Raw genomic sequence first — 16,544 nt, forward strand, 5'->3', positions numbered from 1 at the left:
GTCTGCAAATAATTTCCTTCAGAGGGATAAACAAGTTTCAGTTTGTCCCCTGTGTCTATCTATTTGTCTGTCTTCAGTCATGCTTTAACAAGAGCCCTCTGAGTGCCTCTCCATGCCCAATGAATCCTCCCCAGTCATGCCGAAGCCCATGTGATGGTGACTCCCTCCCTCCAAATCTCTCTGTTGTTCATTTATCACTTCTCTTTTCATTTACCGATTTCTCCCTTTTCCCTGTTTGTTACCCTTCTATTTTTGTCAAGCTGCCTCCATGTGGCTCATTCTGTCACTTGCCTCCTCCCTCCTTTCATCCCTCTGTCTTTCCTTGGCCAGCTCCTCTGTCTTAACACCCAGCAGATGCTTCCAAAGAGAGGGTCTCCACCCTCCCACCCTGCCCCCAGCTTTAACTCCCTTCCCCCGCATCCTTCCTTCTTCCCCCTCACACCAAAGCTGTATAAGGTGACTCCCCTGCCCTCTCCCCTTTTGGATTTTTTCTGCTGCCTCCGCTTCTTTTGTCTTTTTATCTACCTCATCTTCTCTGTTCTCTCCACATCTCTATTTCTCATCACTTTGCCTCTCTTATTTTCTGCAACATTACTGCTCCTGTCTCAGCCCTTGGCCTTGAGAAACACACATCTTCTCCTGCACTGCCATCTAGTGTTCACTGAGATTCATGAGCAATCTGGTGTTGAGGCCTCACTGCCGACTGATAAATACTGTGAATATTTCCTCAGTGTACTATAAAATAGTGAATACAGCGCACTTAGCAAATAAGTAAATACCAGGCTGATATTAAGTCATACAAATAAAGTATAAATATGTATATTCATAATGCAGCTGACAAATGCGGCCATGCCAGCTAGTGGGGGAGTGTGGAATAAGGGAGGAGGAAGGAAGGGAGGGGGATTTGCTAAATAAAGCCTAATGCCCTATAAGCTCTGTTTTGGAGCTGCAGGAGTTTGAGCAGCCTGAATAAAGACACACACACACTTATGTCATGTACTATGGGGAGGATCAGACGATCATACCCACGCTACTGTATAGTAGATACGCGGGCATTTTCTGCACAATATACCAGAGAGGTGTCATTTATGACCACCTCGATGAGCAGTTTTCCCAACTCTTTCTTAAAAAAATGTAGCCATCCCACTCATATGAATGTCAACATTGTCAAAACTGCAATCATATTTTTAAAATACTTCAAAATTCCTCCATTGGCACAATTTTAGGGCTGCGTATCCTTAGATGAAACTCCTTAATGAATGCTAAAAAAAAAAAAAAAAAAGACATTTGAGGAAAAATGGAGCATATAGCAGGATGAAGGTTGTGATGCAACTTAATTTTTTTTTATTATTTATCATTTTCAATAAAAACATTATAAAATTACCCTGATGGTGCTTAATGATTTTGTGAACATTTCTTAAATTAAAAGGTTTTGAAGTCTTTAACATAATAATATCATCTAAGATAAGCCAAAATTTGTCTAAATTAAAATAAATTAATAGGTTACAGTCAGCTTTTGCTTTTACCTTAGGTTTATGTTTCACATATGGTTAACAATTTATAAAGCAAGAAATGTGTGCATTTTATACAATTGCTTCATTCCACTGTGCTTTTCATGTGGCCATATTTTCTATTTGTTTTGTTGTTTGTTTATTTATTTATTTGTCTTTTTTGTTTTTTAAGATTATTTTTTAGGCTTTTCAATTTCATTGGATAAAACCGTCTTTAGAGTGAAAGGGGAAAAAGAGGGGATGACATCCAGCCAAGGGCAGCAGGTTGGAATTGAACCTGTGGCCGCTGCGGCCAGAACATAGCCTTTTTTTGTTTGTTTGTTTGATTGATTGCTTCTTTTTTTAATCATATTTAAGCCATTTTCAAATTTTACATGTAGGAGTTTACATGTTATATTACTTTACTTGCTATATATTGATAACAACTTACTATTGTGGGTGTTGACTTATGTAATAATGGGGCGAGATTGGGAGAAATACAGTGATAAAGAAAATAACTCCCCAGTATCTCACTTCTATTTTGAACTACAGTTCTTTTAACATCATTACAAACAGTGCAGCCATGGCCAAAACTCTCGTCAGTGCACTTCAGCTTGTGAAGTGACTTAAATGTTATGTGCCACTTACTATTAACACCTGAACTTAGAGGCAGAGGCTAAAAAACTACAAACCGGGAAACATCTCTCTATACTATCACTTACTGAAAATTAACATTAATATAAACTTACAATGTTACTGTAACAGGTAAATCAGCAAGGTGCCATCAGCAAAGATTTAAAGGCAGTGGATGTGGCATGCAGTCTTAGTGGCATACTATCTAAGTGGTATACTCATATTGTTTTAAACTCAGAAATTTTGGGCAAAATTAAAGAAAAATTACAGTAAACAGACAAAGAGATCTAGAGAGGGTAAATAGAGCATGCAGCTTTAGGAAATGATTGGCATATGTTTGGATGCCATGGGAAATCCATCTACTTTTCTTTTTCTTTGTAGCTCTGTATCTATTCCTTCCTCCCTCGCAACTTCAGTCTGCCTCTCTCTCTATTTCTATCTAAATGACACATTGTTCCCTGATGCACCTCCTCAGAGGACAAACTGAACAATGAACCAACAAAACACACAACATAGTGCACACACAAACATATAAGCACACAAACACCCACATCAACTTGTTATGACTGTAAAGTATGTCAGGTCAAAAATAAAGTGAAGGTTAATGGGTATATATATTATACAAAGCCACAAGCACACACACTAAGTACTATAATACAAGACCATACACTCACAAGACACACACAACCCATTTTACCACTAAAATCAAATAACCTAGAGTGAACCTGAGAATATGAAAAAAAAATGTAGAAAAAGGAAGGAACGAAAAGTGACCTTTATCCCTTATTTTCAGCTATGATCACAATCCACATTCTCACTGCTGAGGCGGTGCTGTGCTGTACTGATAGGTCAAGAAAGGGGGATTACCTACTGTACCTGCAACGATGCGAAACCAGCCGGTACACAACTCCTCAGCCATTTAAAGCTTTCTCCATGGACCCCCTTGTTCTCAACCCAGACGGACAGAGGGATGAGAAGACGAATGGACGGCGAAGATGATTCACTGGAAAACAGACGAGGGAGACGAGAATGAGGAGCCACCACTGACTCTGCCAGACTGAGCTGTTCGCAGGGCATGCACGTACACCGATGCCCATGCATAGATTAACAACTGCAAATGTACCAGTGAAGGCATACACATGACTACACAGCAACCTGCTGAGAATAGTAATGTGGCACAGTAGGCTAGACAAGTCCGGCAGTGAAGGTCAACACGTCCTTTACTGCAGTTGAGGCAGACGCACACCTTCTATTGCTCCAATAACTCTTTCTGAATGCGTAAAAAAAAAAAAAAAAAGGCAGTCTTGGCTGCTTTCATAGAGACCAATACAATTCATGTCAGTGCACTTAAGGAAGTGAAACATTTGTAAAGAAACATTTAAAAGTCCAACTTTCACAGTTTGCTTACTCAGCGAAGACAAAGCAGCGTCAAAGTGTTTTATGAAATTCCTGCACACTCTATAATGAAATGTATATGAAAAATAATTTATTGTACTTCTTCATTGCATCACTTTCTTTCTCGCCACTGAAGTTTGCTAACCTGAATCCAGGTAGCACCGAATTAATTGTGTTAGTATATTTGAAAAAAGTTTTATATATATATATATATATATATATATATATATATATATATATATATATATATATATATATATATATATATATATATATATATATATATATATATATATATATTTTTTTTTTTTTTTTTTTTTTTTTTTTTTTTTTTTTCTAGGATACTAACAATCAGATACCCATAAATGGCATGGCATTGGCAACTACAGGTGAACTGCTGGACACATGACTTCATTTACTTCCCTGCAAGAACCTAAAATGACAAGCTGTTGGTGCCATCTACTGTTCACTTTAATACAGTGCACCTTTTACTGTCAATACATTCCACCTCTCCAAACCCCTTGATCTCTGATCCACTTTTACAGCTGCTGTCAGTTTCCTATTTTAAGAACAATACAGTGACAGTTAAACGTGCAGTTTGTCACAGGCACCAGCAGTCTTACAGAGACACAAACACACATGTTCATTAAACACAGTGAAAGGAAGGAAACCAGGTAAAAACCATGACATAATTTTGATTTACAGTACCCAGATACAGCATCCACATGATCACATTCAGACTGGTTCACTGCAATACTAATCCCATGACTAGCTTTGACAGTCTTTGGTGGGCTATCATTTAGCATTAAATAAGCTTGATTCCTGCAGTGACACAGATGCCATTTAACTTCATTGTCACATTCAAGTGTCTGTCTACACATTCTGCTGTCCTTGTCTCAGTAAAACACTCCCTCCTAAGAGCAGTGCAGCCTTCCTAGCATTTAGACAGACACTTCTTATTCAGAAATAGACTGTGGCTAAGGATGTTCTTCTTTCTGGCACATTTCATATCCCTCCAAGGTGGCAGAAACTCAAGAAAAGTGAGCCTGTTTACTTCAAAAGCAGCAGATGCAAAAGAAAAGGAAAATCTTCTTCCCCATCCCCACACCATTTACCTCTTTTTCCCACCCGCCCATCTTCTACCTTGTCTGTATTTAACCACCCACCCACATACACCCTCCACCTTCCTCCCTCTGACCTACTTTCACACCACCTTTGCTCATGCCTTTCGCCTGTGGGGTGCAGTGTTGCTCTAGTCTGGCTGTTTTGTCAGTGATGTCTCTGCATCTGTTTGCAGGTCCAGGTCTGATTTCGCCACCAGCAAAAAGTACAAGACATTTTTAAATGGGTCATCACTTGTAACTGTATAAATACACTTAAGAAGAGAGCTTCATTTTGCAGCAAAGTGTCATCAACATCTGGCAAGCGGAGAACCACTGGGAGTGGAGGATGAGGTATGGTGATGCCACTTCAGGTCCCTGAATTGCTGATCATTAATCAATTGTGTTCTAGTTACATCCTCAATCTCCCCATAAAACAAAAATAGCAGTGTTGCATATATTGTGCTTTTCCTTTGGCAGCAACAACAGCTAGTGCAGAGCCATTTTGTTGATATATATTTTATATGAGAAATCAACAAAAAATAAATGATTTACAATTGTGATAACTGTCACAAGAAAATGCTAAACCTTTCCTGGGCCAAAAATCTCAAATGTGAAGATTTGCTGCTTTTGTCTTTCATATCATGGTGAATGGTAGCTAACTCGTGTTTTTTTTTGGCTATCAATTAGACAATACAAGTAATCCGGAAACATATTGAAAGATTAAAGACTAAATAATTAATCATAAAAGGAATTAAAGGATTAATAATATTATCCTTGCACTGATCATTATCTCATCGCTCTTCATCCAGACAGCCTGGATGCAGGCCTCAACAGGACCTGTAACACAAAAGGGAGAGTGGCACTAGATAATGTGCTTGGACGAAAAATTTAAATCACCTTTTCACTTTTAAAGAGCACAGAAATTCAAATCAAAAAAGAAAACAACAAAATAAAATCTAAAAGTGATCCAGTGAGGTTCTGTCCCATGCCACAGTTACTGAGGTGAGCAGGATGATGACCCTGATTTAGTGCTAAAGGAGCAGAGCACTGAGAAGCAGGGAAAGCCCTGTGACATGAACCAAACCAACAGGAAGAGAGAAGCACGACTTTTCTCCAACTATTAAATCATGGGGTTCATTCACAACTGGCCAACCCCAGCATACAAGTTAGTAGGGATGCACAGATACAGATACAACAATGTGGCCAATAGTCAATACTGACACCAGTGTTATATTTGTTTGTTCTGTTGGTGGTGTTTATTTTGTTTCTAATAGCATTTTGTGCCGGGGAAACAAAAAACAAAACAAATAAATCTCCAGTGTAAAAAATAACAACTGTTTTAAAGTCTTTCAGCACTCCATTATCCTATTTTTGACTGAGTACAAATTTAATCAAATGCATGAAACAACCTTTGACATAACCATTTTTCACATGAAAAATATTCTTTTGTTTTTTTAAATGTACCTGTACCTATACCAACTACAACTACTAAAGATGAGCATCTCTGCCTTGTTTTAGCTGAGTCTATTTCTCTTCTCAAGATGTGAGACACAGAGCTGAACTGCCACTCACTCTCTGTGCTGGTGCTTTGAGCACATAGGTGGCTATTTCTTCAATATTTGAGTGTAGTCTCATTTCAGAAAATGGGGCCTCTGCAAAGAAATATGTCCTAAAAACTGCATGTCGCTGATCTTTTTCTGAGACAGTGTAATACTCCCACACAGCTAACATTTTCACTTTTTTTTTTTTGGAGAGCAAACCACACTTGCATGTGGCTCCCATTGCGTTCTCATGCCACAGTGTCAGTGTCTTATCCAACCACTGGCTTCTTCTCACAATCAGCAGCTGGGCCTACTGTTGTCCCAATCTGGCAGCAAATAACTAACACTTTAGCCAGCGCAAAATTGATGCAACAAAGCAGATAAACCTTGGTGACTGCCACTGTTAAAAGTCATTTTATTTACAGATGCCACAGTCAAGAAGGTGAATATTGGCTGATACAAATTCTCAGACGGTAAATCGGTGCATCCTTTTCAGCTATCAGTAAAAACTCATTCATGCACTGTTTATGCTCTGTCAACTATCACTACACACTGTCCAACAAAGCATAAAGGGCTCCCCTAAAATAGATACTACACTGGATTTATGATGAACAAACATTGTAAATTATCTGGGTTTTAATAGATGTATTAATGTCATTACTTTGTTTTCCATGGGAAACATTTTTGCACTGAAGCAATATTGTTTCTCTTGTCAACCAGAGGTGCTTGAAACCCTTATCACATTTTACCTACCCAGAGTACTCTACCCAAAGCTTGAGGAATGTCAACACAGAGCAGGAGTTTTACAGATATGATGCCTCTCAGTAAACGTCATCTCTATACTGGGACTTCCCTGGGTTCATGTTGCAACCGTCACGTCTCATGTCCCAAGGCCTCGTGCCATTTCCTGCACACTGCTGAAGCAACATCCCTGCAAACTTCCACCCAGCTCCAATTCTCCCCACCTCCAAAGTGCCCCTGATGAGGGATGATGATTAAGCAACAGTCATTAAACGTACACAGACAAACAGCCACCCACAGATTAGGCAGCAGTGAGTGCAGTCAAACCAAAACAACTCACTCTCCACTCAGTGGCAGGGGAAGGCATGCAGGCCGATAAGGCGTGGCGGTGGCAAAGTGCCATGTCGAGTGCCTACGTGCCATTCAGCCACTCGTGATACTCTCTGTATGCTAGTACTGCCAGACAGCCTGTTCTCTGTCATTACCCCACTTGCTGCCCTGCCCAGGGGGCCAGACACACACATACACACAACATCAAGCACCAAGGTCTTCTGTGTAATTAGCACCCACTTCCTAATTACTTGATGATGCTGAGGATGCTGACTGCTTGCTCACAGGTGGATTTGGCTTGTTTAGTCTGATGCCACTGAGGGTATTTTGATGTTCTCATAGCAAGCAATGGGAGTAAGCTAAGATGGAAATGTATATGTAATGTTGTGTTTTTTTAGGTGCCATGTCAGGTGATCAGACAGTCAGTAGTCAGTTAGTTATCTAGTTAGTAAGTGTTGTGCATACCATTGTAGGTCACATCGGAAGATATTCAGTCAGATTTTGTACCAGCCACCTAATGGCCCAGCTGAAAGTGGTCAGTTCAGTACAAAAATTTAAATCAATTGCCGGAGACCTCAAATGTGAAATAACAGTCATATATGACTACATTCTCCACTGCTTCCCTGCCCCTTGGCACCAGTTTAATAACAAACACCACCAGCCTGAACTATTCCCTGACCCCAAACCCCATCTAGCGTCAACCCCCTGATAAAACCCCCCTCTGGAAACCAAGTCCTCCCTTGCTAGCCTCAGCAGAGGGGATGGAAAAGATGAGCTCATCCCTCTGACACTGGGCCGGTCTGGTCTGTGGTCTTCCTAATGGTCTCCAGGATGTCAACACCGGTCCAATAAGTCCCTCTTACTCACACCAATTACCATTTCCACACAGGGCCCAAGCCTAAATAAACAGAGCCTGAACTTGCTATACAATCAGTTCATATCTATAAACAGTGGAGAAGTTTAAATTAGGCCACTCCCAAGAGTACCGACCTTTGCTTGGACAGCACGACTAAGATGACAGAATGGAGCCACATGCACTCACTGCAGGAGTATTTAAAGACAACGCAAATAGCACAGGCATGAGTTTGTCACTTCCTTATAGCTTCTTTGGTTAATTCAAACTGAAAATAATGTAAAATTAAATGTTTTTTAACTTAATACATGGCTCCATTTAACTGGTAATCAACCTTCATCAAGAAGACATTGAGATGAACGATTCCTCTGCCTAAAGCTAAGGTGGGAACAGAAAATCCCATAGTTGAATTAGTTTTGCCATAAAAAAAGAGAAAAACCTTGCCTACGCTTACTTACTGGCTCACTCTAGGTTGGCTGGACACCCACAAGAATGTTGCTAATATAGGTTACGTGTGTGTGTGTGCTATGACGTGCCAGTAAGAGCCCAGATAGGCCTCCCAGTGACGCATTTAATACGGAACCCATAATTCATGAGGCATCTTAAAATAGGAAGGTAGATTTTTAAGATTAGTAAGACAGTAGTGAAAACACAGAACCTGCCTCTGATATACTATAATAGGTCATCATTTCATAATGTCGGAGGTACATGTTATCATAGTGCGGTTCACAAAATGACTAATGATAATGGTTCATCCGCTCTGTGGTTGGTTCATGGTTCCTGCTCTCCTTCCCTTCCAGGGCTTTTAACTATATGTGGGCAGTGAACACAACTAGAATCAACCACATTTCCTGAGTCAGGAGGGCAGAGAATCAGTAACCAAGCAGGAATCTTCTACTGTAGTGCAAAATATGTGAAAGTGCGTTTTTGCATAGTGTGTAATGGGTGAGAGTGGATGGGTATTCCTCCAAGTATACAGCAACTCTTTGAGCATATTTTAGCTCTGTTCTTACTGTAATGTCAGTTGATGTGTAACACTGAGAGCCACATTGCAGGCGACTGCATTAATTTAGTCACTATTGGGGGAGTCATGCTAGGACTCAGAGAATTAGCTCCAAAATAGTAGATTTTATTGAGATGCCATTGCCACTATAATAACTGATACATCTGAGTTCTGCCCAAATCATAACTACAACTAATGATTATTTTGATGATTTGTTAATTTTTTCTTATGCAAATGAATGATAATTTAATCTAAAAAAGTTAGAAATATTGTAAAATCAATAATTAAATATTCCCAGAGCCAAAAGGTGACAAATACTAGTTTTGTCCAAAATGCAGTCTGAGCACTCAAATGTATTATCTATCAAGATGTACTGGTGTGGGTTACAGTACATGTATAATAACAGCATTCTCCCTGTGGTATAAATACCTTCCAGCTCTTAACCCTAAATATGGCACATTTTCCCACTGATGCAAGAGGCAGTCTGGATTACATCTTCCAACTATTTACTCTCCTTTTTATCTTGTTAAGGAGCAGATTGCTTACTTATTTCCTACCCTAACATAACACTGTAAGCATCTTCTGCTGAGAGGAGAAAGGGTGCACTGCATGCACACTGTAAGGGCAAAAATGTGAAACGTGGAGCCTGATGATCCTGGGTTTTATAGGTCAATACTGTCAACTGAACTTTTTTTTTTTTTTTTACAACATTTTTTGGCAAAGATCCTTCAAATTTGCTTATTAAAGGAGTTGTGAAATATCATGTTTGGGGCAGGATATTTTCATAATTAAGTTGTAATTTGAAAAATCTGCAATAGACTTACAGGTATAGCAGCCAATATATCCGTCAGTCATGTTCTACTGGGAACTCTCGGTAGTGAAGACTGTAATGCAACCTTCCAATCTGTGCTATGTTAAGGTGTACTATGAGGTGTCCCGAGGACCCACACACATACACACATACACACACACACATACTAATGGACCTGAAACATCAAAGGCCTTCCCACCATGATTCTGTAATAGAATGCAGCAGCTGCACACAACATGAAAATATGTAGTGCACAACAATATACGCAGGACCGATTCTACCCAGAAGGCAAAGTACATTTTGCTTTTTGCTTCACATTGCTGAATTGTTTCACACCATCTCTTGAGTGTCACATAATAGCGCTTATGTACTACTCTTTCGTCACAGAAAGCCGCAGCTCACCCACACACACACACAGCTCACCCAAACCCCTTACACACTTTGGGTGAACTCTCTTTTTTAAAATGAGCTTCATGATGCTGACAGAAGCACAACTATTTCACAACATCTAAAATTATTTTTTTTCCCACTGGCAAAATAGTGTATCTTCCTGTCTTTTTAATTGCACCTACCTGAATGTGAAAAGTCAAGTTGCGATATCAGCTGGAATTTGCAGTTCCAAGATGTTTTGCCTTTTTCCTGCAGGTCTTTTAAGCCAGCTACTGTTTCACAGCAAAGTCCATTTGTGATCTGCAAAACTAAAAAAACAACATGATAATTAAATATATGCTGATACATCTGAATATATCATCTGACGTGTATCCATAAACGTCCTAGATATTGTTTTAAAATAACACTGTGACATTAACTAACTGACCAGATACCTGGCGGACGAGCTACTTGAGCATGATGACATATGATTCATTTATTTAAAAAAATATATGTATTATGGCTAAAATAGAATGTGTGAATAAATTATAAAACTACTGAGGGATTGGTTGGCCAAATGGTTGGTGTTTGCCTGGGCATGCAGCTAGGCCTGAATGACTGATACTCTCAGGAAATACATTGCACCTCCACATTAACACATACTGTGAGGCTTCCCCCATGAACACTTTATGGCAAATCAGCATGAATGACTCACCTCATCTCCTACAGCAATAATAACACTTTCTTTATTTATCCATGTAAGTCAGCTGAGGATACATTCTTACCTTTATACTTATTTCTATCTGCTCAAACATTCAGGGGAGATTCAGTGTCATAGTTTACATGCAAAGCCTTTTAAGTAGAGTTTCTATTTCATTTGCAAATACCAAAATCAAACTAAGATGTACCTCTGTAAATGGTTAATTTGTTTATCCTAACTATTAATAAAGTGATCTTTGTTTTGCCTCTTTAATGCACAAAAGGAACCACACTTTCACATTATCTATTATTACAAACCATACTAACTTGTCAAACTTCTGAGCAGATCTGTGCTCGCTGCATGTCTCTCCCACCACACTTGAGCCAAATAACAGCTGAGGATGTATAGTTTCAGAGAAATAAATGTTAAAGGTATTTCAAAAACCTAAAATATATTTTTGTTAAACCTGTTCTTGGCACCTGAGGCTCTGCTGCTAATTTTACCCCAAAATGGTCCTCTGTGCTGTAGTAAGATACACTGACACAGTACTGTCTTCATGGGTGGAGCCCAGAATCCATTGTCTGATAAAACTTCATTTGAGGGTTTTCACAGCCAAACACAGGAAACAGAGATCAGAAATGTTCCCAGGCTGAATTCCCAGGCAAAGTCCACCTTAAACTGAAACCTCAGTCCTCACTCATCAGTCTCTAGCTTGGCAATCCCTTTTCTCCCCCACAGCTTTTCCCACATATCACAAACCCAACCCTAACTTGAACTCACTATACTTGATCTCTCACACATGCAGTAGGCCTCTGGGATATTAAAGCTGTCCCACCATGAAACCCCAAACCTAAAACTAAGTCTAAACATCGCTTTTGTTTAACTGTTAAATGTCTTTTGCAACTGCCTTAAACGACATGTTGACAGTTTCTCAAATCTGCCTTTATGGTCAATGGTCAAAGGTAAATTTGTACTAAATGAACTAAATGTACAAGACCTGATGTTTACTTCAGATAATCTGCGGAATGTATTTTTGCACAGATGTTGATTTTTTCCCCTTAAATCTTAAATTGAAAGCACATTATTAAGAAGGGGTCTCTTCATTGATAATTGCATCAGTAATTGTTTTAAAATAGATGTATAAAATCGACTGACCTTCCCACTTATTTACTAATGAAATTAATTTAAATACAAAGTTGCGTCAAATGTTTTCCAACAGTATCTGACCTGAAGTTCTGTTTAACCCTTTAAAACCTGGAGCAACATCGCATCTATTGCACTGCATTCAGATGCCTTTCAAAAAGTATATAAACTTTTGAGCAAACTGAAGTGATTTCTTTCATTTGGAACGGGTAATGAAAAACTTAGTAAGAAATGTTCCACAAATTGCAAGAGATTAGTAGATTATTAGTAGAGAAATTAATGTCAAGGGAAGAAGGAACTAGGCTAGAGAAACACTGTATTTATATATTTCTAATTAGCATAATTACATATTTTAAATTATGTTACATTATATTTTTAAAGTACTTTTACAGTAAAATCCCTTGTTTTCTCTCTTTATTTTTCTTTTCTTTTTTTCCAATTTCTCAAGTAATTTTCTTTCTTCTCTTTATACAAATTTCTTGCCAATTTTTGGGTCATTTCACCTGTTGTAGCTTATAGCCTTCTTCCCATGTTTTTGAAAGAAACCAAGCCAATTTACTCAGGTTTCAAAAGGTTAAACAAAATATCCTATTAAAGAGTGACCATGCATCTGCTGAAAAAGACTCAGACTGCATCAATCAGACTGTGGCTGGTTAATGCCAGGACCACCACTGACACAGGGACACAGGATACAACTGTTGAAATAGAAGCAAGGCCCAGAACTCAGGTGTAGCTCCATGTGAATGATCACATGCAACACCTGTTCGATTTAACTGACAATATCAAGGACAATATTTTGGTTGGACAAACATCACATGCTGATGCTGCATAGTCTGGCCTCTGATATTTTGATTTGAACTTCCCCAGGCATCAACACCGCAGTTCCTAAGAAAACATACTCAATGTAATTAACCATATTGATTATTAATTTCAAAAACAAATAGTAATTATTTTTCCATTGAGCAAAACCTCATGATAGACTGAGTTTTGCCATTCGACCTGAATGAATTAACTTGAGAACACTTACAACAAAACATAATTACTCGGTTGTTTCAGATGATAAAAGCTGATGAGTCTCGTATTCCCTTCGCCTTTCTCCACTCTCGCCCGTGCTTTCACACGCCAGATTGCAAAATCGGGGAATAAACTTTAACTAGCTGTCAGACTGTCTCCATTGTATTTTAAGTGTTACCAGAGGTTCCATTTAGGCCCTATGTGACTGAAGTTAGTACCTGACTGTGTCAACACTACAGTGGTGTTCCAGAGGTGTTCCCAAAGGCACACCACTAACTTTCATAATAGACTAATCAGAAACCCACAACAAGACGTCAACCAATTTAATTTAAAAAAAAAAAAATTAAAAAGATCTCAGCAGTATGTGAAAACTGTGTGAAAGTATGGCTTGTCAAAAACCCACGACAACATTTTCTGGCAAACACAGTTCTAGTCTTCCTGGTTTTGCAATTGATGTGATTTAATTTCCTGAACAACAGTTCACTGCCTGGCAAGTGCAGAATAGCTCTTACTCATAACTTCAGATGAAGTGGCAGCAGCATGTGCCAGAGATTTGGGATTTACCACCTTTATCAGTTTCATTATTTGGACATGATACAGGATGATATGCCAGTTTCCTGTTTCATTTTTAGGTTGTGAGCTGTTCTGCACAGGATCTCCATGGTTACGGGAACAACAGTCCAAAAATACACAGTGGAGTATGGGGGGAGTACATCATTTACTGTAAGTTAATGTCTGACAAACAATTTTATTTACCATCACGAATATCTAACTATGATATCATTTGCCACAAAAGACTGGATTCACTTTCAATTTCAATGTTCAAATGTGATTAGATTATTAAAGCTGTCAAATAGTAGCAGAGCCACATTTAATGTCAAAACAACAAAAGCTATAGCCCAAAATTTAGCTAACTTATGAGATATTTTTTCTCAAGTCTTGTTAAATATCCCTCCTGAATCACATGGTGTTTTATTTGAAAATAACATTAACATGCTATGATAAGCAGTGTAATTTTTGGCTATTTTAAAAGAAACATGCCTCCCAAACCTATGGTTTTCTTTAAAAAATAACTTTATCTTTAAAAACCAGCAGTAAAATAAATACAAAATACAGCCATTTAAAGTTGTATGCCCCTACCATGAGCCAGAAGTGCTTGAAAAATATTTGACATGCTTAGTATCATTGATGAAGGGAGAGAGGGAATGCCCGGAGAAAATGAAGAAACTGTTGAGAAAATAAACAAAAACGACCAAAACATTGTCACGCTGTGGCTCATATTAGAGCTACAATATTATGTCAACTACAGAAAATAAGTTCACCATTATGTAACATTAATGCAGTCTAATTTCTTACACACAACAAATTTCCATAATTTTTCCAAAACTTTCAATGATTTTAACTAGTTGAATGACTTTCCCAGGCCTGCAAAATATGATTGTGAAATGACTTTTCCAGTTTTTCAATGTTTTGTAGGTTTGCTAACACGATTTTATCTGGGCTAGCTAGACACTTGCTCATTATTTTAGCCAGTGTGCGAGTTTTTTCCTTATAAATCCGAGGCCAACATTGAACAGCAGAGTAATCACCGTGTGGTTAAATGATACTAGTTTCACTTAGACAGCGTCTAGCAGCAGCTCGGATTAGTCGTGTAGCTCAACGGTAGCTTAGCCGTTACACCTGAGTCACAAAGCTAGCTAAGTGAACAGTTAGCAATTGTTTATCTCCACGATACACACAACACTTACCACTGTATGAACGACCTCTTTATTCTTCAAAGTGTCATCTGTTCAGGTAAAACCAACGACAGTCCGTATTCTGTGACGGTAAAATTGAGATAAAATCTCAACTCCTGTTTAAGTTCCGAACTCGCAACGGTGGTTTTGTTAAGCAAAAAACATGGACGCCGGAAGTGACGTAACAACGTTACGTCACCTGTTATCTACTTGCTGGACGCCAAAAAAATAAAAAATAAAATATAAAAAAAACTTGCTCGATGGCAAATGAGAGAACAAAAATAAAAAGTAGATTTAAACAGAATTTTTTTTAATTTAAATGTACAGCTATTGGCTCGTTTTGGCACCTAAGTATGATCCTCTTGTAGATGCTCTTTTCCTAACTGACAGGGGAGTTGAAGCTCATCTGTTTTTAAGGTGTTCACATTGGTTTCTTCAAATTATTTAAAGCCTAAGCTTCAGCTGAGTAAGGTGTCAAAGAAAGGGGAGACCGGGGATGGTTGCAACCGTAAGGACAACATGACGGCTCCTCAAAAATAAGGCTACTCAATCTTGATCGCCCCCTGGTGTCTGACTGAAGTATGGGTCATAAGGCCCGCCCCTCCATGTTAGAGAATGGGACATAGGCCAAACTAAATACGCCAAATCGATTTTTCCCAAATATGGTTTCTGTCACTGAAGGTCATTTTCATCACCCGGATGTGTGTTCAGCTGTTTGTTTTTATGATAGGTTTGGCTTTAATGAGTAATTACATTATACAAAGGGAGGGTTTTTCTGCCCTGATTGACAGCTGTGACAGCCAATCAGTGTGCTCGCAGCATACTTTGAAACAAAATGCAAAAGTTATTAATTAGTTAGTTATTAATTCAATGTAATGTGTTTTGACATGTTGCAACCATCTGCAACCATGCAATATACCAGGGTTAGGGTCAGCTGCAAAATCTGACTTCTTTCATTCAAATAAATATTGTGAATGACGTGTCTTATGTAATCGTGTTTAAATGGTTACAAGATCTAAATTTAATATATATATAAATTGATTGGTGCAGTCCTCAGTCCCAGAGTTAATGTAAGAAATGCAAAAAGAGTTGCAACTGGCCCCAGTCTCCTCTTTAATGGCTGAATTGGGATTTAAAAGCCACGTGTAACAGTTAAATCTCATTTTACTGATTGGGCTGTTTCTTACACCTGATCTGCCCCTCACTCACCCAGCCCCCTGGTTAACAATTTATCAAAACAGTCCACAAAAGTAATTTCCTCCGGCAAACCACAACATTTTGACTTGCAGCCCGATACTGTTGCATAACAAGGGCGTCTCTCCCTGTGCTGTTTGATTTTTCCAAATGTTTTTAATAGCGTATGAGACCAAACTTGGCCCAAGAGCATGTATACTGTACCTGGTCCGCGTGATGATCCTCCTCTTGTACCAGTGTGCAGAAAGGTAGTGTATTTTGCAAAGCATATAGTATAGTTTATGAATGTTGTCCCAAGTGCAGGTTACTGCCTTGGTTGGCACTCATGGCATGCATGTTTGACTGCGCCTAGAGGCAAATGGTGTGTGTGTTTGTGAGAGGGGACCTGCTGAGGAGACCTGCTGAGGGGACCTGCTTGGCAAATCTGTTCTGTATTTTTTCCTAAACCAAATGGCTTTATCAAACAAAAAAATAAAAAGATTTAATAC

General features: G+C 38.7%; 1 protein-coding gene across 8 annotated transcripts in view; it reads right to left on the bottom strand.

The window, feature by feature from the left end:
* sgip1a (SH3GL interacting endocytic adaptor 1a) overlaps nucleotides 1–16,326 on the bottom strand; it is a 79,836-nt gene extending 63,510 nt beyond the window's left edge. For 4 of the 8 annotated variants that reach the window (XM_042514781.1, XM_042514762.1, XM_042514795.1 and 1 more), the window contains exons 1-3: nucleotides 14,875–15,000; nucleotides 10,473–10,598; nucleotides 2,991–3,126 (exon numbers count right to left, since the gene is read on the bottom strand). In XM_042514781.1, the coding sequence (XP_042370715.1) occupies nucleotides 2,991–3,042 (52 nt within the window). In that variant the 5' untranslated portion in view covers nucleotides 3,043–3,126; nucleotides 10,473–10,598; nucleotides 14,875–15,000. Of the gene's footprint in view, nucleotides 1–2,990; nucleotides 3,127–10,472; nucleotides 10,599–14,874; nucleotides 15,001–16,260 lie in introns of those variants that run through there. The other 4 variants (XM_042514768.1, XM_042514789.1, XM_042514755.1 and 1 more) reach the window with 3 other exon arrangements.
* Between the last annotated feature and the right edge of the window lie 218 nt (nucleotides 16,327–16,544).

Source organism: Plectropomus leopardus, chromosome 3, assembly GCF_008729295.1.
Source record: "Plectropomus leopardus isolate mb chromosome 3, YSFRI_Pleo_2.0, whole genome shotgun sequence".
Taxonomy (NCBI): Eukaryota; Metazoa; Chordata; class Actinopteri; order Perciformes; family Serranidae; genus Plectropomus; species Plectropomus leopardus.